This window comes from Mesoplodon mirus (genome assembly GCF_964341445.2).
Source record: "Mesoplodon mirus genome assembly, chromosome: 12".
NCBI lineage: Eukaryota > Metazoa > Chordata > Mammalia > Artiodactyla > Ziphiidae > Mesoplodon > Mesoplodon mirus.
The window spans coordinates 100,815,451-100,840,225 of record NC_138988.1 but is presented as its reverse complement, the minus strand read 5'-3'; the positions used below and the strand labels follow the sequence as shown (position 1 = coordinate 100,840,225).

Here is a 24,775-nt window from a genome sequence, read left to right as displayed (position 1 = left end):
CAAGCCTTGTGGAACTTTCCACGTGAGACATCGAACCTTAAAGTTCATGTGGACTCTGGCTTCGTGTTGACTAATGAAATCTCTCACTCAGGAAGGACAGAAGTATCCCCTGAACAGTAATAAGCAACTGGTCAAGTATCAACACACACACACGACTATGGCGTCAGCATTATCTTACTCAGGCACGCGTCAGGACTACCACTGTGTTCATTATGGCTTACCACTCTCCGTGAGAGAGGTATCAACAGAGGCAGAAGATCCAGGAGGGGCTGGGAAAGTGGCTCTTCCAGAGGCGACGGGGTTTTGCATTTTAAATCTGCTCCAAGCTACGGACCAACCACATTATTAACAAGTCAACTGGGACCTTCAGATCAGAGCAACGCAATACCACCACAAGGCAAGGCCACCTTTCCAGAAATTGTGCGTGGATGGTTCGAAAACTATGCATCGGATGATGCTTTCACCAAAATTACTCCAAAGCCAAAAACAGTCTGGCAATTGGAATTTCCTTGACTCTATTTTAGTCTCAAAGGAAACCATTGAGATTTCACCGAGAGAAGGTTAAAGGGGATGGATGGTAGCTTGCCACTGAAAATATTTAGTTTGCAAAGGGATCATGAGTTACACATTTACTTAGAGAAACTTAAAGAATCTGTGGAGTGTGTTGGCTTAAAAAGCACACACATGGAGAAGACAGCACAAATTTAGTACGTTCGGATCTCTGAGTCACCACCGCAAGGGACCGGGCAGCGGCCGCAGGACTGAGCTCCTGCCCAGGGCCAGGCAGGAGACAGCTTCCAGCCGAGCTCACAGTTCATCCTTCGCCTGGCGCAGGACAAAGTGGTGCAAGGAATCCAGGTCTCGGCCTCCGCTATGCTCGCTGACTTTCTTCCCTCCGCGGAAAAGCAGCAACGTGGGATAACCTCGTACCTTTAAAAAAAAAAAATTGAAAACGGACACAAAGTTGCTTCTTAAATAAAATCAGAAAAGATGCTAGAGTCGTGTCCAGGGAAGCCTATAGTTAAATTTTCAGAACGTACAGACCATCAAAAAAGTACCTAAGAGTTCAGAAAGCAGAGCCTTGGGGCTCTTTATTCAGTTTCCAACCCAAACCTACTTTCAAGATTAGCAACAAGGAGTGACTTCACCGGAGAGTGGAGTCTTGCCTGGGGAGCTGGTGTGGACGGCGGGGGCCTGAGGCTGCATTGCCCACAAGCTCCCTGGCGACACCAGGGTGCTCTGTGGTCCGTGCTGAGTGGCAGCAAGACCCTCGAGGATACACACGTGTCAGCTACAGCTCCACCTCTTTTCTCTTTAAAGCACCAAAAAAATAAAAAAATCTTAAAAAACGACTGGCATCTTCTAGTAAGTAGATGACGTCTGTGCTACATACATCTATTCTAATAAACTCCAGAGACCTCAAAAATGTTTTAAGGAAAACACCACAAATGGAAAAATATAAATTGCAAATCTTCTGGGCTATTCGATGGTGCTAATAGCTTGGAAAGAAGGCAACAGTTACATAAAGAACCCAAGCCTGGCCCACTGGTGTGGCCCTCTCAGGGGGAAGTGTAGGATCAAATACTTTCTGCATGGAGCGCTGCCTTGTGTCTGTGTGTGCGATGAAGGCTACAAGCCAGCTGACTGTTTAGCCAATGAGAATGGCCACGCAGGTGGCGCCCTGCCCTCAAGCTCAGAGTCTCAGGTACTGCCAGCCTTTCGCCCGGGTGGCAAGGCCTGAAAAACCCCCTCTGAACTGTGTGCACTCACAGAAGACAGCCTTCCTTTGAGAGAGCAGCTCTTTTGCTTCTCAAATGGAAAAAAAATCCCCAAAGGACACAAAAAACTCTTGAGAGGATGAGTTATCTTGGTTGAGTCCACAATACCAAACTACAGCTCCACTTGGGATCCGCCCCCAGTTCTGTCCCCATGAGTTTCCATGCATGTGGACCCACCGAGTACTTGCTGCAGATGTTCCGTTCTGCGGTGCAGTCCAGCTCGGCGATCTTGACCTCCGCCAAGCCAGGGAATTCCTTTTTAGAGAGCTCCTCCCAGATAGGAGCCAGGTTCTTACAGTGCCCACACCTGGGAACAGAACAGCGACAGCTTTGTTGGGGTCCCGTCCAGCTCACGCGCCTGCATTTCACTGCCCAGCCTGTTTCTTCTGTCGGAAGCAGCCAACAGCTGCCTACAAGCTGATAAAACGGCAGGTTCTCCCGCGGGGTACGCTAACACCCCCCCACCCCACCCCGCACCTGCTCGTCCTCTCCCACCCCAAACACGGAATTCAAACCCAAGCCAGAGCAGGCTTTCGGATAACCTGACTGATAGCAACAAGATGGTCTAAAAACAGCTTCAGCTTTGCAACCATCTCTACGATGCGGTAAACTGTGGGCTCCCTGGTTTGTGAATGCACCGTGAGCAGGAAACAAAAGAAAAGACGCCAGACACTTTCTTAAAAATCACCTGAATGCCAAAAACAGATTATATTTCTTATGGTCTTAAATGTTCACAAGAGCTTCAAAGCTTCCCTGAAGCTTCCGGGATGTGGTGTGAGCACCGAGGCCCTAAGTTTGGTTCAAATTCTTTCCACCTGTTACTCTACCCGCTTCCTGACCACCTTCCCCTCTAGGACCTGCTCCCCTTCAGTGAAAGGGGCTCTTCTGTCCTTGTACGTGATCTGTACAGCTTTAGGTTTTTTTTTTTTTTAAAATAGAAAATACATGATAGTTTTAAAGGCATCATTTACTAGTGATTCTACTCTTTAAGAATAAAACCTGCGCAAGTCATACAGGTCACTCATTAACTTTTTATCTCTGCTGTTACTGTTTCTCATGAATACGCGCAATGAAACAAAGTGAAGATGGCACGTGTGTGTTTCTGTTCAGAAACAGGATCTCTCTCTCCTCAACACTATTTTTCCAAATGGGTTGTTTCAAGACAAAGCGTTCTCCCCGTTTTACAGCTGAGGAGACTGGGTTCAAAGGATTTAAAGGGCATCCAAAGCCGCAGTGGTTCCCGGCACACCCTGGAACCTATCGTCTTCCCGCCGATCGCGGTTGCCGTGGTCTCGGGCTCCGAGCAGCCCGTCTCTGCTCTGGTCCCAGAGGGCCACGGGCCAGGAAGGTCAGGTGACTGACAGACCGCATGGCTCTAACAGAAAGCTGAGCTCTACTCGATTTCTCTACAACATCCAGAGAGACGAAGGGGCAAAGCTATTAATACCTCATGATGCTCATGGTGTTTTTAACCCCAAAAGCCATCTATCTGGCAAAGTGCCCAGATACCACAAAACTTCAGTGTTATATGGCCACAATAATAAGTCTCCATTTTTGTTTTCTCCAGAGCAGACTGAACTTTAAGTTAACCTCATTCTCTATAACTTTATGAATACCACCAAACTTTAACATATACACCATAACATTTCCTTTTTCCCTATAACTACAAGTAAATGTAGTATCTGCCCAACACGGAGTCCGCAGGGTTGGCCTATGAGCTGAAAAATAGGATGTGACTCAAGTGCACGACGACAAAGTTTCTAATTCAACAGCCACTTACCATGGGGCATAAAACTTGACGAAGGTTATGCCTTCTGCGATGGTGTCATCGAAGTTATTTTCCGTCAGTGCCAACACAGTGCCCTTGGGGGAGGGAAAAACCATAAGTCAAATACACCACGTAGAGCAGAGCGGGGGATCATGCTTTGGGATCGCAGACATACAAGTCCGTCATCTTTTAAAATGCTGTGACGTGTGCTCCGAGGCCACACACAAATACCTACACAACTCACTTTTCACAAGCACAAAAGGGCAGTGACTCATCACCAGTCCCACGGTCCTGAGCCCAGGAGATGCTGCATGGAGGGGACAGGACACGTCCAGCGTTCTGCCCCCAGCCAGCCCAGGCAGGTTCAGGTGCAGCCGCTGTCTCCAGGGCTCTGGGTGGGCAGGGCCCAAGTGTGCGCCTCCCGGGCTTGGAGCCTCGGACACTGACCGAAGTCCAAGCTGACCGGCCTCCCTGAAGTCTGTACACACTGCTTTCCCCACTGACTCTATCGCTCTCATCCTACAGATTCATAATTATCTTCTCTATGTGATAGAAGGACCTTAGTTACACAAGCATAGGCAATATGTGCTTTACAGATAACAGGCTGCTTTCCATTTTTAAATTCAAAATGTGAAAACTGCTCATTTGAACTCAGGCTGGAGAATTCAGGGCAAAGGTGCCACACGGCAGTCTGCTCTAAAGCGATTCTATCTTGAAGGTTTTTCACAGAATTATGTCTATGTGTTTTCCTCCAAAAACGGATATGTGATCCTCTCGTGAGAATATGGATGATGGGGACTTTCCTGGTGGTCCAGTGGTTAAGAATCCGCCTTCCAATTCAGGGGACGTGGGTTCGAGCCCTGGGCGGGGAACTAAGATCCCACACGCTGTGGGGCAACTAAGGCCACGCGCTCCAGAGCCCACGTGACACAACTACTGAGCCCGCACGCCGTAACCGAAGATCCTGCATGCCTCAACGAAGACCCGATGCAGCCAAATAAATAATAAATAAATAAATAAGAATATGGATGATGTGTCACGTGGCAAAGTGTACCAGGGCTGCCCCACTCGAGTCCAGCACCAAGTACCATGTGTCTGTGACCAGGACGCAGGGGCACTGAGGGGGCCATCCAGACGCTGCCATCTTTATGTCCAGAAACATGACACCACACTCACTGAAAGACCCACTTAGTGGTGGAAAACCTTATTATAAATAGAAACCCTTCTGGGTTTGACAAAAACATCCACAGTATATAATTATACTCGATGTGGGGTGACCTTTATAACCACCATGACACATGCTCCCTTGACGCGTGGTCCCTTAACTACGAAATCGTTTGTTTACTTCTTAAACCAAAACTTCCACTTTTAACTAACACCCACGCGGTCCCCAACCTACAAGCGTCCCACTAGGGGCTGGGCCTGGGGGGCGGAGGCCCCATCACAGCCCCACCCTGGGAGGATGAGGCCGGCGGCTGCCGATCCTCCAAGTCTGATCCCCGGGCCCCAGGCATGACGGCCCCAGCGAGTCACGATCGCTCCTGTAAATACTGAGGCTGGACAGTCACCAGGGAGGCGTCCTCCCCAGCACCAGGGCTGCCCTGCCCGCTGTCCCGGGTAAGAACCTGACGTGCTGTGGAGTGTAGTTGTGTGAACTGAAGCGGCAACACAAGGATTCAGCTTTGGAAATAAACTGACAAACAGGCCTTATGGTTCTCAGCTAGGAAATCCGAGCACTGTTTTCCTGGGAAAACACTATTCTGACTCCCCCGAATAATCTCATCTTCACCCACGGTTTCGGCGTCAGTTTCTACCTACAGGAGTGGATGTGGGAACCTCCTCGTCTAGACAGACATCCGGCTTCAGCTCCGGACTCTCACCTGTCGCCACCTGCAGACCGCCACAGCCCTGGAACCAACACCTTGAAAATGGACCCACCCCCTCCCTCCCACCCGGTCCTCATCTCACGCCTGGGACACGCCAGAACCCCGCCCGGCGCCTCCAGCCCCTCTCCCCTCCCTCCCCTCCCCCATCCCGACTGCGCAGGGGGAGCTGGACGCCCCTGCCCGCCGTCCCCGCCTCCTTTGTCTCCAGATACAGCGGTTTCCGTCTCGTCCACACAGGCTGCAGCCAGCCGGCTTTCTTAAAGTCCACGTCGGCTCCAAGCCCTCCACTGGCTCCCTGCAGACCTGAGATCCCCGGCTGGCGGACGAGGCCCTCCGGAGGCCGGCTGCCGGCTCCCTCCGCGTCCCGCACGGTGCCCTTGGCCTCCGCGCACCCTCTTCGCTCCCGCCGGCTGACGCGCCGCCAGGCGGCCTTCCCCACGGCTCTCCGGCGGACACCGACTCACCGGTGGGGCGGGCTCCCTGCCTCCCCGCCCCGGCCTGCGTCGCAGCGCCGACATCTTCGCGCGTGTCCCCCTTCCCACCCGCCGCTCTCCACAGGCGGAAAACGGCCTTATTCGCTTTGGGTCCTGGCGGCCTAGGACGGTGGCTGGAACGCGACAAGGGCTTGATAAACGCAGAACGAACGTGAAGCCTTAGGCTCTGAATATATGAAGAGGACACCTCGATAAGTCAGCGATCGTCTGGACAAATGAAATATCCTGCAGTGATTTGCCTCTGACATTCCAACGCGCAGAGCCTTTCTGCTGCAGCTCTTTCAGGGGCCTTTACCACCTTGACTGCAGCAAGTTATGGAAACGAGCAGAATGGGCCCAAGAGGCAACGGCCCAGCTTTCACAGCAAATACCTTCAAGTTAGTGAGTGCTGAACCAAAGGGAAGAACTGTCCAGAAATGTTGACACCAAATGCTCGCGGGATCCTGTCTCACACCCACTCCAGGTTCTTTAAAGGGAAGCTCTGTCTATGCTGACCCCCTAACAAGCATGTAAAAGGAGTTCAAGAAAACGCTGTGTTGAAAAGTGGACCCCAGCCCACCATGTGAATGCACCATTGCTTGGAGGCGGGAGCTGACCGTGCACCCACCTGGTCGGCCGCGGGCTCAGCGGCCAGCGCGGGGGCCTCCGACGGCTGGGTGGGCTCCAGGGCGCCCCTCTCCGTGCTCTGGAGCTGCGATGCCACGTACTCCCTCAGCGACTCCAGATCCCGCTTCCCCTTGTACTGATCAACCTGTCCGGGACACGGGCCACACGAAGACACGTCAGGGATGTGAATCCTCAACCCTCCACCTGCCCACGCACGACCCACCCCCATCGGACGTCTCTGTCTGGGTGTCCCGGCTCTGTGGTGTCTGCTGCTCAAAGGTGAAGGCAAAGCAGAGATGATCAACCGCAGTGTGGCTCTGGGCAAAGAACTTTACAGCGCCTGCCTTCTGCAGAGCTAAGCGTTTCCAAAGTCTGGGCACTGCCCACCGGCCAGGGACGAAGCCAGCGTTTAGGAGCCTTTTTACCAAGAGCGAGCGCTGACCCCTCTCAAAGGTTGTAATCAGGGCAGTTACCCTAGGACCGTTGATCTGGCTTATTCTAGAGTTAACCTGAGCCAGCTGAGATGCTCTGGGAGTGCATCACGTCTGATGGTTTCTCGCAACCCGCCAGGCCTTACCAACAAAGAGAGAGACATTCTCGCTCCGTGATGCGTATTCCTTTAAACCAGTGCCCAAACAATCTGTGCTGGCAACACGCCACCCGTTAAACCACTCGACCGTTCAGCCGTGGTTAAGACACACATCTTGTCTCAACACTAAGACCTGAAGAACGTACCTTTTCACCATCTCGGAACCAGAGGAGCGTAGGATAACCTCGGACCTGGTTTCCTGAACAGAGTCCATGGTGCTGCGTGCAGTCAACCTAGAGATACAGATAACGTGCCCAGTCAGCTTCTCTGCCAGCCTTCCTGGTAAATGGGCTCTTGGACACTTAGTACTTTTTCAAAGAAAGAAAATTTCTAAAACTCCCCATCTGTAGCATCTCCGCCAGCAAGTTGCAGCTTTTGGAGAGACTTTACCCCAAAATACACCTGAGCTTAGGGAGCAGAGTGATGGGATTTAGAGACATGATTTCTTTTCACTCAAAAATGCCAGTTTTGGGGGAGCAGTTTACCTTGAGGAGGTTAGCAGATGGAGAGAGGGAGCCTCACCTGACATCTGGAAAAGGGGACGGCCAGCTGTCGTGGACAGAGACCCACGCCCGTCACAAAGCTAGCTCAGAAATGTATTCTCAGGTTCAGGAGTTTTAAATAGGAACATTTGGAATATAATCAAGATAAAACTGAAAAGATGTCAAATTAAGTGTTTAACACACAACAGTGAAAAATTCATTTAACAACTGTTACAATTTCCTAGGCATCTGCTCTGTGCCCAGCGTCGTGCTCAGCATTTTACCATTACCTTCACCACCGCCCCAGTCAGATCTCATCTTGGTTTTGCAAAGGGGGAGACTGAGGTGTGGAGAAGCTGCTCGAGGGTGGCTGGCCAGGTCTGTCCGAATCCCACGTTAATGCTTTTGGCCATCTCACTGTGCTGGGCACATCACCTTATTAGCTACAGTTCCTGAACACGCAGCATTACTTCTGTATTCAAATCAGCCCCCGGCAAGGTAGAAAATGAGATTTTTATAAAAGCAATTCAGGCAGGGTGTCTGGTAGGTGCTGGAGGATGGACGGATTAAAAGTGCTTGAAGGCCCGGAAGCTGCTCTAGATGTTTCCCGAAAACCCAGTTGTCAAGGCATCACTTCTGGCTTCCCTCCGTAAAGTGGGAAAGAATTCCAGGCAGCAGGGCAAGCCAGGGCTCCCCACAGGCGGGTCTTCTGCACGCAGGCTGCGCACAGGGTGTGAGCACAGAGCTGAAGGTCCTTTTAGGAAAGAGCTCTTGGGTGATTTCGACTGTGGATGGTCTCCAAGTACGTCCAGTGAACGTTCTCTAAGGCTCTGCCCCATATCTTTGCAGAAAGGGCTCTGGGGCTGCCAATTCAGAATTGGCCATTGCTTCAAAATAAACAAAGGAGCCAAAGCCATAATTTATCTCTAGACTGTGGAAAAGCCAGCACACTCGAAACCCGGCTGCCATCTGTGAAGGTGAAATGAATTATCAAGTGGCACGCTAAATGGAATTAATAAATCAAATTTGCGACTTTGTGCACAGAATGAATAATGGGCTACTCAGCTAATTAATCCAGCCAAAGGCGGCCTATTTCTGGTTTAATAAGGGCTTTCACTTACCTTGCCAATCTTGACAGTTTCGGAATGTTCAAGGCCCAGAGCCAGCTGCTCCCAGGTCGGAGCCAAAGCTTTGCAGTGACCACACCACGGGGCGAAGAACTTGATAAAGTGGTCTCCTTCGGGGGTGGGGGAGGAAGGCAGGAGAAAGGGAGAGGAGTGTGATTTACATCCACCCGACTAGAGCATGAATGGAAGCGTCTCATCTTTGTCCTCCTGCAAAGCTCAGTTCAGAATGAACCCTTGAACTGGTAAAAAGTGACTCCCCATCAGATATGTCTCTACCCATGAGTTCATAACGATCCTTAAAAACTAATCTGTCAGGGCTTCCCTGGCGGCGCAGCGGTTGAGAGTCCGCCTGCCGATGCAGGGGACACGGGTTCGTGCCCCGGTCCGGGAGGATCCCACATGCCGCGGGCGGCTGGGCCCGTGAGCCATGGCCACTGAGCCTGCGCGTCCGGAGCCTGTGCTCCGCAACGGGAGAGGCCACAGCAGTGAGAGACCCGCGTACCGCAAAAAAAAAAAAAAAAAGAAAACTAATCTGTCATCTTTGGAGGACAATAGGGACCCAACTCATTATTTGGAAAACGGGCAATAAAGGGAAAGAATCAGGCACTTAGCCTGTCTTTCCCACGTGAACTGCACCGCTGGATAACCAAGTGATAAACGAGAGCAAGTGTCTCTTGCTGTAAAAATGAAGAAGCGATGCTTGAATTACAGCAGCAGGCTTTGCATCCCTCGTGAGTTACGGCTCTAGGCGGTGTCGGACGAGGCCACTGACATCACAGACTTCCCAGCTATGCAGTCTTGCTCACACCCCCCCCAAAACATCAAACAGAAAGTGATAAAGTCCCTAGATTCAACGGCCAACTCACAGGGAACAGAGACATCAGGGTGATGTGGACAGGGAGACTGTACTCCACACCATGAAGCAAGTGGCGGCTTCCCTACAGCCAGGGCAGTGCCTTTTGGGGGATGGGGGGAGGGCTGGGACGGGGCACGGGAAGCGAGCAGTTTTCTGTCTTGAGCCGGGTGACCGCTCTATGACCATTCACTACACCCTACATTGTTTTCTGTATCTGGGTTTTATTTCACAATAAGATAGAAGATCTAAAAAGACTGAATATCACTCCCTTGGCTAGGATAAAAACAAGCCTCACAACATCATGATTTAGGCACTGAAAACTTTTATCTAGGCTCTTCTACCTTGACCAGCCTAGGGCCAAAACGGTGTCAGGCTGAGACCAAACCGAAATCAGGCTGTGGCCAAGGAGAGAACCAACCAACGGACGCTGACATGTGACTCAGGCTCAGAGTTGGACTTTGCCATGGCAACGCTCACGGTGGCATCTTGTCACCGCTGCAATGATGCGTTCAAGGGAAATGGGGGAAAACTTGCTTCAAAATCACTACTGTAAATCCACTATACTCCAGTTAAGAAATTTAAGTGAAAACATTTTAAATATACATGAGCAGCTGATCTGCAAGGCTGAAACCACATCTCCAGACAGGTGTGTCGCTACTTTGTGCTGAGGTGGAGACAGGAGCTCCAGGGTCTCCTGGAGCATCAACAGGAACTGAGGCGGGGCGGGGCCGCACCGCTCTCCGAGGAGAGACCCTCACGCCAGCAGCACGAGGCCACGGCGCGCGGGCACATGGCCCCCTTGGTGGGCGACCCGCTCAGGGAGGGTCAGGGCCGGGCTTCGGACGGTGGTCTGCCACGGGGTGGCCCCGGGCGTGCATCCTGCAGGGAGCCCAAGCCCGTCTCAAATTCAAGCGACTCCACTTAGGATAGAAACCCTGTCAGAGCATCTGTACCAATTAACCAGCCACCTTTTTTTTTTTTTTTTTTTTTTTGCGGTACGCGGGCCTCTCACTGCTGTGGCCTCTCCCGTGGCGGAGCACAGGCTCCGGACGCGCAGGCTCAGCGGCCATGGCCCACGGGCCCAGCCGCTCCGCGGCACGTGGGCTCCCCCCGGACCGGGGCACGAACCCTCGTCCCCTGCATCGGCAGGCGGACTCTCAACCACTGCGCCACCAGGGAAGCCCCAACCAGCCACCTTTAATTAAAAACGGCTGAAAGCATCACCATAAGCGATGTCAGACCTTAAATGGGGTGTATTTCAACTCCCAGCAAGCAGGAAGCTTCAGGGCCGGACACAATTTTAAGCCCTTTTAAGAGCGTTTCCAACCCCGTCTCCCAGGAGGATTTCTCTCCATGACAGCCTCTGAGAGCGCAGGTCGGCAAGGAGGCTGAATTCACTTTCAGGCCTTTCACTGCTGAGCCAGCACTTCCGGACGTGTGAAGAAAGGCCTTATACATTATTAACGTTAGAAATCGTCCTCAGGTCACTCTGACATTTAGGAGACTATTTTCAAAAAATGAGATTTGGTATCGAAAAATATTTTAAGTGTAAAGAACACCTACGCTGATTCGATTTGTGTGTTATAATGGTCCCAATAAATTCTGGTTTAAACAGGTAAGAGAAACCTTTGTTTCTGCCTCAGGTCAATAAGCATATGATTAACATTAACATTAACATAAGCAAACACATTCTTATCCAAGGACGCACTGTCCAGCCAGTACACAAGTAAGTGCACCCACTCACCATCAGTGAGCTTTCCACACTGAGGCTTTAGCTTAGTATTAGAACTGGCCTTTCCCTAAGGACAGAGACAAAAGGAGAAATCATCTCCGAGAGGAAGAGCATTAAACACTGATGTCATCGGGGTTGGGGAAGAGAAGCTCTTGACAAGCGCCACCCATGCTGCGACCCACCAGCCCTCAAGTGGCAAGAGGAAAAGCCAGGCCCCCCAGGAGGACGGCCCGGGCAGGGGTGCCCAGAGGTGCAGACCCGGCGCACCCGCCCGCCTACCTTGTGCCACGTGCAGCTCAAAGTTGCCGGCCGAGAGCTCGTACAGGCCCTGCTTGAGCTCGGGGGCTTGGGGTGGCTCCACCTCGGGCTCCGGCGTCTGATGGGAAGAGACGGAACAAGAGGCACTGGGTGTATGTGTGAAGACCCAGTGGAGCCCATGGAGGCTTCTGTCTGGAACTTTCTATGCTCTCCTCCCTCCCCTGCCGCCTCGAGGCTTCGAGGGACACTGCTGTGTTGAGGTGGTGCCCCGGGCAAAGAAGCGACTTTGTCACCCTTGGCAAATGCTCGAGGACCGATGCTCCAGGCAGCTGGGTGATGGCCTCCCTGCCCCAACCCGTCCTTTGCTGTCCCCAAACCCTACCCAACAGAGCAGACAAGCTGAAGGATGGGCCACCCCAAACCAGCACCCTGTCCCGTCCTTTGAAACATGACCTGAGACGTCTTGCAGAATACAGAAGGAAGCAGCACCCAAAGACACAGAGGGAGCAAAAGGGACACAATGGGGAACAGGAAACCATCAGAGAACAGGAGGGCCTGGCCATCCTTTATCTACACAAACATAAGAAAACCTGGGAAGGAAGGTAAAACTCTGAAGGGCTGATAAAAGAGAAAGGTGACGAGAAAGAAGATTCAGGTGGACGGAAGGCAGCAAAGAGAAAACCACAGGGCAAACATGGGCTGAACTTTTAAGCAAGAATATAGTTCATGGGGCTAAGTTTGGGACATAAACACACAGTGAACGGACAAGAAGTGGCGTTTCTCCAGTACCTGGCAGACACCAGTGTGACAACTAACTACTAACCACTCTACCACACCATTCGAAATGTCTCAATTGTTTAGGCCGACACAGCCACGGCCTGCAAGCAGAGGTGAAGAGAAGACCACTGAATCCCCACTGTGCTATAGACATGTGGGTGTGTATTACTCAGTCTTTATCTAGCGGTTCATATTTCTATTAAAAAGAATATCTGGGCTTCCCTGGTGGCGCAGTGGTTGAGAGTCCGCCTGCCGATGCAGGGTACACGGGTTCGTGCCCCGGTCCGGGAAGATCCCACATGCCGCGGAGCGGCTGGGCCCGTGAGCCATGGCGGCTGAGCCTGCGCGTCCGGAGCCTGTGCTCCGCAGCGGGAGAGGCCACAGCAGTGAGAGGCCCGCATACCGCAAAAAAAAAAAAAACAAACAAAAAACTTAAAAAGAAAAAAAAGAAAATCTAAGTTAAGTCTTTAAAAGCTTTCCAAGTGCTGACAGCACACAGCTGGGCAGTAAAGCACCATGACGTTTTCTTGTCCACTGCTGGCTTGACAAAACTTTCAAAGTGCTAAGTAGCCAGACAAAGGATGCCCGAGAGTGACGGCTAAGTGAACAGTCAGTTAAGTTCCAATAACGTGAAACGAAAGACTATGTGTCACCCTGTGTAAGACGTTCAAAGGGCTTGCAGTAGTAAAATGTCCATTCGTGGCACCGAAGGAGCATGTCCCTCGGTGGCACGTAGGGATGGCCATTATGGGAACACCACAGTGTATCACAGAATGGGCACCCTCCCCTCTCCCCGGGCTGGTGACAATGTGGGCTTACAGAGTCTTAAGAAAGCAATCTGGCAGTATTCATCAGAGCCATAAAAGTGGTGGTGCTTTTTTATTTTCTGCCTTGCAATTTTATGTCTGGGAATATATTCTAAAAAGTCACTCCAAAGTAGAAAAAAAAAAAACATCCTTTACAAAGATAAAAATGTCCCTTATAGCATTTCTGATGACAGAAAAAATATACATAACCTAAATATCCATGGACAGAGAAGAGCTGAATTATGGCAAATCCATGAGATAAAAGATGATTCAACTATATAAAAAGATCATTAATGAAATGAACCATGTTTATTTGATTATGACTGTTTAGGCAACAGGGAAAACCACAAACCTGGTTTGAAAGCTGGAAAGAAAAAAAAATTACAGAAGGAAACATGGAAATATAAAAATTGGGGTAAAATTTAAGAAATGGCAGGTTTTCTTTTCTTTGACTTCCTTTAATACTGCCATAATGCTAGGAAGGAAAAATCTAAATTTATCCTGTTTAAAGATGAAAATGTATATATTAAGTTATTTAGATATAAATACAGATGAAGACGTTTTTAAAAAGTTTTTGCTTATAAGGCAAAATTCATATTGAAAAGAACTTCGGTTTGCAATATTAAGTCTGAATATTTGAACTTTTCTATAATAAGGCACCCTGTCATCATTTCTAGCAATTATCTGAGATCCCCACTGCTCTGAGACACAAAGATATGGCCAGTGGGTAACTGAGGTCTCAGGTGGGGAGGGGTGGGTCCCATGTGGCCACGCCCCCGGGGTACCCCCCCTGAGGATGGCTACGCGAGCCTCAGCCTGGCTGCCCCATCCCCAGCCTGTGCTTTGGGCTCCGCTCCCCAGAAAGACGTTCGGCTCATGAGATGAAGTCTTTCTGCCATCCTGACACTGGCGGATGGTTTCGTGAATAAAGTCATCATAGAAGACTGGCTTTTTGCTGAAAAGTTTACTTTAAGTGTTTTTGGAGACCATGAACTCCCCTTTAAAACTGGCCTCCTCCCCTCAGAGGACATTTCCACAAAAAAAAAAAAAACAAAAAAAACTTGAAGTTTAAATCTATGTGAAAGTTACACCTGCTCCTCCGGCTTTCTTGCCATGACAAAGATGCAAATTTATTCTCTGCGAGGTTTGTGGTTTCCCCCGTTGCCTAAAATTAGACACGTCTCTGGTCAACACTTATCCAGTACCGCGTGCCGACATTCTTCACGTGGTTCTAAACTTTTAAAAATGTGAGGTAAAGTAGCACTTGGGAAGCAGCTGGGTTTCTGACTAGCTGTGACCTGTACACAGGATCTGGGGCACAGCTGAAGGGCCACACCCTGGCAGATGACACCAAGGGCATCAGGGCCCCCAGAAGACCCCCGGAGCACAGACAGCCTTCAAGTCGGGGAACGCCCACCTGATGCAATACCACAGTCCTGGTCCAGTGTTGAACTGGAAATTACATTCAAAGACTTCAGATGCTCTTAATACTTTCATCAGAAACGTACAGCATGGGAACACTGGCCATCTTTCTACTCCCGTCCAAATACAGCTCAGCCTCTGTGGGCCTGAGCATTCAGCATCAATCCGAAAGCACCACACATGAAGGGACACTACTGCAGGGCTCACGGTCGCAGTGATTTAAAACAAAATTAAGGCTCCTAACATCAGCTGGAGGAGGATTACAGGTTTTTCTCTGTAACACTCTACATATAACTATGTCTTTAAAAAATATCTCAGTAATACAACATTGTAAATCAACTACAATTAAAAAAGAAATCTCAGAACTCATAGTTTCCACAATTTCCTGATATGATCCTTACCACGGGGGAGGCCATTAGACATGGAGAGTGTGAAGGGTATCGAATTCGGTTATCAGCAAAGCCACTTAGGGCCGTGGGGCTGAGGGCTGAGAAGAAAAGGGAAGATTCACACTGTGGGTACCGCCCGCGGGAGTGAGGTCCCGGGGGAGGAAGGGCGGGGCTGGCCCGGCCTGGACGCTCTGGCGGGGGCCTGGCCCTGACCCTGGGTGGCCACGAGTCCATCTCGGGTGCTGAGGAATTACTGTGAGCTGAACTACATGTGACGGGGGCACAGAGGGTATGTTAACAAGTAGTAAGTCCTCATCTGTGGGCTGCATCCTGAAATAGTTACAAATGACGCTGACTGTGCAGCCAAACGCGGGCCGGGGAAGCAGGGGAGACAAGATAAGGCCCACAGAACGGGAACCACTGTCGGGGCTCAGGCGGGCACGCGGGGCCACCTTCCCTGCACTCCTGCCCACCATGCATTGGACTCTTCTTTCTACTCTGGTGCCTGTTTGAACTTTTCCATAACAGAAAGTTGTTAAAAGTTCATCTTTTCCCACTTACATAAGGTACTTAAAGGAGCCAAATTCATAGAGGCAGAAAACAGAGCACTGGGCGCCAGGGACTGCCAGAGAGGGAGGGGAGTCAGGGTCTAATGGGGACAGGGTTTCCTTTCGGGAAGACGGGAAATTTCTGTGCATGGACGGCGGTGACGGCGGCACCACGTTCTGAATGTATTTATACCACTGAACTGTACGCTGAAAAACAGTTAACAGGGCAAATTTTAGAGTGTGTGTATTTTATCACAATAAAAAGAAAAACTGAGAAGAAAAAAAAAGTGAATCTTTACTTATGATAAAAGTTGCTTTAAGATGGTACTTAAACTGGCCTCTTGACCACCCCAAAAATGTAGGAAGAAAGAGGGGGCGGCTTTGTGTGCACTCACGGGGGGCTCCTCGTTCAGCGTCTGCAGCATCCAGTTTTCCAGGGCCTGAAAATCCCGGGGACCCTGGTACTTCACAGCTTCTTGGCCAGGCCTGAAAAACTTCAAGCTGAAACAGTAACAGAGGATTAATTGCAGCAGATTTTAAAGCACTTCAAACCACTCTGAGCAGAGAGCAAACTCGGTTAGCGGGACAATCATAAAAAATGAGGTGTCGGCGGGCTGCAGCCAGCACACCCCTGCCCCTCTCTGGTAATACTTGGACAAGAAAGAAAAGTCATGTTCTAGGCGATAACATATTCACTTAGTCCTGAACTTTTAAAAGTTTCTTATGTTATTCTTGAAAAACAAAACCGGGGTGAACACATCAGGCCGTGAGTTAAACCCCAAGCTACGAGGGTTCAGGTGTGCAGAACTCTCTAGCTTTCCCCTGCCCCGTATTTGTTATCCTTCCCCGGCTTCAGGAGTTTTTACGTTCTGCACTTTGAAGAACAATCTACAACTGTGGTAGAAACAGCATTGCTCTGCAGTAAATGTATTTCCAGGACACACTGTCACAGCTATTCAACTCTTACAACGCATGAATATCCAGCTACTGTGAGAGTTCAACTTTCCAACTATAAGGACAACCTTGACAGTGGTTGATATGGCCCATTCACTTGCCCCCAGAGAAGGAATCTTTTCCATTTTCCACACACACTAGGTATCTGCAGACAGAGCAAGGAGCTCCGCCTTTGGAGGGGAGCAAAGACACCACCAGAGGCCGAGATGAACACGTCCAGACCCTGTGTCACTCCACTGGTGACGGGACAACACGGTCCAGGTAAAACCTAACAGACGGCGTCAAGGAATGGGGGGAGGGGAGGGAATAATTCTTCTATTGACAGAATTAACAGAAAGTAGCAGGAAGGAGGGGGAAATACGGCCGCCGACAGGAAGCAAACACAGGCTGGCATTCAGGGGCGAGCCTGCTCACCTAAAACACCCCTAACGCTTCCTGGCACATACATGGGTTCTGTTAGGAGATGCCCAATGCACAGTGTCAGAGTGCGAGAAGTGAAGATACACAGAAATCAAACTGTGGGTTTGGATAGCTAGCCCCACAAAGGTCTTAAAATGAAGTTTCACACCAAACAAGAAAACCAACACACTGGCTGTAGAAGGCACTCAGGGGAAAATGGGCTTACTGGCCTCACCCAGAAGCTCAGATCCTGTGATGGGCTAGGGGACATCCCAATGTGTCTCCATGAAGAATGTATGTCCCCTTCCCTAGCAGCTTATACTCATATAGCCACGACAGAAAGACACAATCTAACTCGATTTGGCCGGTATGCCCCCTCCTTCACGAAGTTTAACATTTCAAGCGACTCCAAAGCAGGCTCTCAGACTGTGAACACCCGCATCCACCACCTTGAGATGCTCTGGAAACGTAAGCTGCGCCCACAAAGGACTAGAGGCAGCTGCTGTCCCTCTCCACTCCCTCCCTCTCTCCCCAGTGCCTCCCTCCACCAAAGCGCTTCAGGATGGAAACAAGTGGATCCTCAAAGCATCAGAAAGGAATCAAGACGCAGACGTAGAGAATGGACTTGAGGACGTGGGGGCGGGGAAGGGGAAGCTGGGACGAAGTGAGAGAGTGGCATGGACATATATACACCACCAAACGTAAACTAGATAGCTAGTGGGAAGCAGCCGCATAGCACAGGGAGATCAGCTCGGTGCTTTGTGACCACCTAGAGGGGTGGGGTAGGGAGGGTGGGAGGGAGACACAAGAGGGAGGGTATACGGAGATATATGTATACGTGTAGCTGATTCACTTTGTTATAAAGCAGAAACTAACACACCACTGTAATTATACTCCAATAAAGATGTTAAAAAGAAAGAAAATCTGAAGACTTAAATATTAACTGTAACAATAAAACTATATAAGAATTAAAAAAAAATCAGAAATCAGATCAGGCGTTGTTGAACCCATCCTCCATTTCTTTGCTAAGGTAAAAATGCAGTAAAACCTAATCTGTGACTTTTTCCTCATGTGGTGTACACTGAGCGAAGCAAAACTAATTTTTAAAATCTCTTCCTGTTGTTGGATTAAAAATCTTTCTAACCAGCTCGAGTCTGAGATTCTGGTTAAGTTCACGGAGCCTAGGGAGGGCACAGCTTCCCTTACAGGGCATCTGACTTCATTCCCACTGTACATGGAGATGAAGGCAGCAATGCAGAGTGGGCCATGGGGTTCATGCCCCAAGTATAGCCCCAAACTCTTCTGCTGTTACCAAACGCCCACATGGGCACTTGTCTTCCCGGTGATCTGTGCCTCAGTCAGGAGACTGCAGGGGAAAAGATCCCCATTGCTGGGTCCCTCTGGAAAACAGCGTGATGGAAGTTCTACTACAATAGATGAGATGGTGTTATGGGTCGAATTGTGTCCCCGAAAAGATTTGCTGAAGTCCTAACCCGCGCTACCATGGAATGTGACCCTATTTAGAAATAGGATTTGCACACAGGCAATCAAGTTAAAATGCAGTCATGAAGGTGGGCCCTAATCCAGTACGTGTAGAAAGGGGAGATTCAGACACAGAGAGAGACATGCAAACAGCAGAAGGCTAAGTTAAGGAGGGGACTGGGGTGATGCTTCTGCAAGGCAAGGACACCAAAGACTGCCCTCCAACCACCAGGAGCCAGGAAGAGGCAAGGAAGGGCCCTGACAGGTTTCAGAGGCAGCACGGAGCTGCTGATGCCTTGATTTCGGGCTTCTGGCCTCTGGAACTGTGAGAATGCGTTTCTATTCTTTTCAGTGGCAGTCTGCATGGCAGCCCTAGGGAACCTCCTTCAGCCCTGCCCGACAGCATTTTCCCAGATGATAAAGATTCTTTACTGGCTCAACAGCAAGACCTCAAAACGTCTTCCCGAGTGTAGGCAGCCTTCTCCAGGGACCTGGGAACCCAAATTCCCTCCCTCTCCAATCCTTTACTCCAGTTAAAGGTGACAGGGGAGGGGTGACCTAAAAGCTAATGTGCTGACACCCCGCTCCGCAACCCGCCTCAGCATTTACATTGTCATCTGATTCAGGCCTCGAAACATCCCTAGAAGTAAAAGCTCACACAGGTACATCTATGAATGCCCTAAGGCCACTACATTTTAGGCAGCATGACCCTACCTCCTGCATTCTGTGAAAAAAATCTGTTCTCGGGCTGTGACGGTCACGAGGTTCCTTCCCAAACCATGTAGTGGCAGCTCGTATTGTATAGTTCTTTTTAACAACACAAAACCAGTGCGTGGTTTTCTTGGGGAGACCATATCTTCTAAAAAACAAATCAGGACACCTGATCCAACATGGATCTTTCGGTATCTGTGAATAGCATCTGTGGAGTGACTGATGTTGCAGCCAGAGAGCGCGTATGACTGGGTGCAGGTGGTACCCTCTACTCTCCCTCTGACACTTGCCTTCTCAGCCCTATGACTGGTCCTGTTTCACCTTCCCTATGGCGTGGTTTACGGTGCACAGAGCCACAGGGCCACACACAGCCAGCTGTTTAAGAGTGGACACCACGGCCACCCATCTCTGTTGCTCCTGCACCTTGAAAGTAACAGGTTCTCAACAGGTAACTGGTCCCACTTCTCACTGGCTGCTTCCTTGGGATGCTCTTCATACAAGCAGAGTTTCCTTTAAAGGCAACGCAGTGGAGCATAGGACAGTGATGCCAACAGGTAGGTACACATAGCAGGAAATTTTGTCTCTGTTGCTCTGATGTGATGTACACTTGAGTTACTACACTCACATTAGCAAGCAGTCACCAAAGACCAAGAGTTCCAGAGCCCTTTATGGAAATGCCAAATCTCCAAAGGTTACAGGAAACCTTAACATCATTGGGTGTGTTCAGATTGGTCTTTACACACACGTTATTACACACGACAGTGTTACGGGGGTGTGTGTGTCAGCACCCTACTTCAGACTCAGAAGTTGAGGAACGTGAGTGGCCAGAGCTGCAGGATAAGTAGACGGTAGAGCGGGGGTCCAAACCGTGGCATCCAGGTTCCAGCCCAGAGCTCCCGCCATTTTCCATGCGGCCTCTCAAGTCTGAAGATCAGCTCGGGTTTCCCAAAGGATCGACTTCATTTGTCAATCTGAACAAATATTTTGGGACCTGCAGTGCCCAACCCCTCCCCCACCCTTCTGGAAAGAGCATCTTCCCTTTTTTGGAGAAGCTCTCTTCACTCCACCAGTAAATGTTGAGTCTGAACGGGGCTGTCGTCTTCCGACAAGATCCTGCCTCTCGGGTCACAAAGATAGTTTCTGGAATGAACACTCCATCCAAGCTGGGCCAATCGGCGACGGGCCCAAGTCCGCCACAGCAACAGAGAGATGCAGAGCAGCGAGTTAAGTCACCTTAAGGGGTGGGAGGGCAGAAAAACAGACCTCCAAACCCATGGAGCCGAGCCTCAGAGGCCTTCCCCCACAGCCTTCAAATTAATTCCCTCTTTTGTTCATTAAGCCAGTTTCAATTTCTGTTCTTAAAACCAAAAAATTATTTTAACTGTCAAGGAAGCAGGTAGCAAGTATCACTTGTCAGAACAGCTGCACTTTCTTTCCAACAAAAACAGCCCGTGGGCTAGTCACGTGGGAAATAACTCTAGAAAGGAGGCTTAAGAATTAAAGTGACCAAAAATTCAGACGAAAATTCATGACAGTCGGTGCTCATCGTGTAAACGTACATGTGAACGTCAAATGTGACAGGATCTCGGGGAGAATGCCATTTTTGTCTGGCAAACACGTTCTTTTATAAACAGGAAAACTCAACTGACTAATTAAAGGCTTTTTCCAAACAAAGTAAAAAAAAAAAAAAGGCACCTAATACATACACGGTGTAAATGTAACCTTTTCCCCCAACAACAGGGAGTGCCTGCTTAAACTCGGCATCCCCTCACTCCTCAGAACTACAAGGAAGGCGCCAAAAGTTTAACTTGAACTTTCTTGGCCGACTGCGGCTGGCAAAAAGCCAAAGAGGACCCGGCGGATACAGGATGCGAGCGCCGGTCACTTACGTGGGGTAGCCACGCACGCCCTGGGCGGAGCACACATCTGAGTCGGCCGTGCAGTCGACCTTGGCCACGTACACCTTGGCGTCCTCCATGCTGTTGTACTTGTCTCCCAGGTCGTTCCAGGTAGGCTGCAGCCGCTGGCAGTGTCCACACCTGTGGCCAGGTGACAGTGAAAAGCACGCTGAGAGCCGGGGTCAGAGGGTGCCTGACCCACCCGCCCAGCCATTTCCCAGGGTGGCGGGGCTCTCGGATCCAACTCCTTTTTCACACTGCAGTGGAGACGGGGCCAGACAGCTCACAGTGTCTGCAGAACCCTGCTCCCCTGCTTAAACCCTCCGGAGAGACCCCGCATTGTTCTCAGCGTGAAATCAAAACTTAGCCAGGTGCCCGATCCCCCTCCATCTGGCCCCTGCTGACCTCCCACCTGACCTCTATGCACACTGCCCTCCTTCCCGTGCTGCCCACCGCTGGGCCACGCTGCTGAGTTTCCAGGTTCCTGAAAGGGCCGTAGCTTGGCCGGGCCCTGGGAATCAGCACCCTCTTCTCTCTGACACTTCCTCCCTAAACCCACCTGGCTCATTCCTATTTGTTCAGTTTGGGTGTCACTTCCTCCAGGAAGTCAGCCCTGACTCCCAGGCTGTCTGGTGTCCACTCTCTTCTCCCCCTCTTCTGGAGAGCTCCCTCGCTCCACCTCTGTGGCAGTGGCTCAGCACTTCCCCTCGCCATGGCTCCTCTACGGTCAGGTCACCTCTACCATGTAACCGAGTCTCCCCAAATGCAAGGCAGCCTCGAAATGAAATCAGTTCTGCATTCTTTCCAGTGAGAAGCATACAAAAAGCTTGTGGCCGGCCCAAACTTCTAAATTTGATATACTCAAACATACACTTATAATATTCATTGTATGAATTTAACTATACACAAACATTATGGCATGTGGGGTGTTTTTCCCCATTCACCTGGTAAGTGTGTATTCATGATGTCTACGATGTAACTACTTGCTGTATTGCTTTCTAAAGTGTGGTTAAGAACACCCAACACTTAATAACTGAGTTCATCCTCAAAATAATTTCTCAATAAAATCAGTGTTAAGTCTCCTTGCCTCTTTTCTTTTCTGACAGATGACCTCACCAGGAAGCACCTAAAGGAAGCACTGGAAAATTCTGCTTCAAGCTAACCTGTCTTCCCTGGCACTTTCTTGGCCAGGGAAGAGAATCCTGCTTTATAAGAGGTTCAAATACAACATGAATCCCTCTTTTCTGGAAGACAATTGTGAGGGAAAACCCCTGCTAGATTTAAGTATATATGGTACAAGAAGACAAGCATCATCCTTTCTACCACTGGATCCCCAGTGTCTGGCACGTACGAAGTGCTTGGCAATCTCTTAGTGATGGATCCACGGGTGCCGTGCAGTTGGCACTTCTGGGTTTGGACCCCTGGGGCTACAGCACGAACCTCTGAGACGGCAGCTGCACTCAGAGGCAGTTTGTGGTCACATAACAGAGCAAAGCCACCTGGTCCTTTTGAGGAAGCAGCTCCAACCTTGACCTCATTGTCCCCAGATTCAATGTGACCTGAAAACTGGCCATAGAGAAGCTATGACCTGACGCTGGCACAAGATCTACAGCAGTAGGACAGCCCTGCCACTATCCAGTTCAGAGCAGATACACACAGATCGATGTTTTCATTATTAGCTCCTGCCCCCAAATCGCACGTGGGCTCCCAACATTCCAGAAACTGAAATGGAAAGAGGAGGGGCAGCCCACAGTGTCTTCCGTCTGAGCTCCAACCTGCTCTGAAAGTCTAACTTTTAAATGTTGTCACCGAAACCCACACATCTCTATTTAAGCATTTCACAGTAGACTATTAAGAAGCAAACAAAAACTTTAAAAGTTACTTTTTATGGGAGCATCCACCTAAATGTCTATAAGCCACACACAATGAAACATTACATTACTTTAAGGAATGTACTTAATACCAAGTGCCCGGTCCTCTCCCTCACTCAGCCCAGGACTAGCTGGTGAGTATTACAGAGACTCCAAAATTAAAAGTCCACTGGCACTGCACGGACCTACGATGTCTGCATGTCAGTTTTTCTTTAAAATATAAGGAAACAAATTCCATGGGCAGATTTATTCCACAAACATAGGCTTCACTTCAGTAGTGTATTTAACTGGAATAGCTACTCTGAGAATAATACCCGTCACAAAGTAACTATCGATGTCCGTTATTGTACACTACAAAGTAGTGTCTACACCATTGGTACTTCTACAAAGTCAACTCTTGGTTCTTGGCGGCTGGAAACACACTGTATCTACGGGACAGCTCTGACCCAGACCAAAAGTGCTGATTTAACTCCAAATGAACTGAAATACACTCATCATCTGAACATGGGGAGGACGAGAAAGTCTCCTCCAACTTCCACCAGCACATGTTCTGAACAGGCCGTTTTTCTTGGGCATCTTCTCCCTATTCCTTCCCGCATCCCCTTCCCACATCTCAAGGAGCCTCCTCCGCTCTGGGGGAGAATGCCAAATTCTGCAGTAAAGCCTGCAAAGGGCCTTGGGCCCGAAGACTGGCTGTCTGCTCCGCCCACGGAGGACCCCCTTCAGCGGGCATCTAGGCCCTAGGAGGAAGGCACTCAGTCCCTGTGCTCGTGCGGATGACGGGAAGACTTTCTGTAGGACAACCCACAGGGCAGACGTCTCTGGGTTCGGCACCGAGGCCACACCAAAGCCCCCCGCCCCCCAAGAACCACGGCGAGGGGGACCGTCTGCTCAACGTAGTAACTTTTCCCATCTCACACTTTGCAGACGACCAGGCCCCAAGAGAGCAGGGAGGAGCAGGAGCCAGAGGTCGGCCTTGGGTCCGGGGCCAGTGGCTCCCATCACCGCGAGCACAGCTCCCCACCGCCCGGGGGCTGCGGACAGGCCCCCAGAACCCGCACTGCTCTCCACCCCCCGGGGGAGCGCAGGAACCCTCTTCTGCCTGGGCCACCCCTTCCCGCAGGGTGGGAAATCACGCCTTGTGAGTCCCTGTGTTTCAATTAAACCCGCAGGCCGGAGGTCTGCCGTGCGGCGAGCGAACAGCCTCCGAAGTCCAAGTGTGCACGCCGGGCGCCTGGTCGCCGGGGCGACCGCACGTGGCCTCCGGGTCCCGGCCTGCCTCCGGCCGGCGCAGAAGTTTGGGGCCAGAGGACGGACGGGCTCTGAGCTCCCAGCGTCCCCGAAGGGCGACGACCCCTTCCCCTCCCCCGGTGAGAGGATCGGGGGAGGGGGCGCGGGAGCCGGAGCGGCGGCCTTTTCCGGCTCGGCCCTCGGGGACCGCCCCCTCCTGCTCCACCCCGGCCCTAGCGCCACGTCAGCCGCGAGCGCCCGGCGCGTGCCGCCCCCCGGCCCGGAAGACCCTCAGTCCCTCGCCGGGTGCCCCCAGGCCGCGGCCCCGCGCCCCCCGCGCCCACACTGCGGGACCCGGGCCCGACCCGCGCCGCGGAGCCCGAGGCGGGCGGTGCGACCAGTTACCAGGGCGCGAAGAACATGACGAAGTGCGCGGCGCTCTGGATGCCGTGCGTGAACATGTCGGCCGTGTACAGGTGCTTGGCGTGCGGGTCCTGCCCGTCCCCGCCGTCGGCCGCGGGGGGCCCGTCCGCCGCCGCTCCCGGCTCCTGGGCCCAGGCGCCCCCGCGTCCGCCGCCGGCGTCCAGCAGCAGCAACAGCAGCATCAGCAGAGGCACGGCCGGCGCCAGGGCCCGGGGCCGCGGCGGGAGGAGGCCTCCGGCGCGCGCGGACATCACGGCTGGCTGGGCGCGCTCTCGCCGCGGCGGCCGGT

At 51.1% G+C, this 24,775-nt stretch overlaps 1 protein-coding gene across 1 annotated transcript; it reads right to left on the bottom strand.

Moving 5' to 3' along the window:
- Positions 1-578: 578 nt before the first annotated feature.
- On the bottom strand, positions 579-24,775 carry TXNDC5 (thioredoxin domain containing 5). Its single transcript, XM_082638490.1, has 10 exons — positions 24,469-24,775; positions 20,954-21,103; positions 15,914-16,019; positions 11,598-11,694; positions 8,725-8,840; positions 7,268-7,354; positions 6,534-6,677; positions 3,559-3,641; positions 1,956-2,085; positions 579-930 (listed from the first exon to the last, which is right to left on the bottom strand). The coding sequence occupies exons 1-10, from the start codon at positions 24,735-24,737 to the stop codon at positions 808-810; spliced, it is 1,305 nt and encodes a 434-aa protein (XP_082494616.1). The 5' UTR covers positions 24,738-24,775; the 3' UTR covers positions 579-807.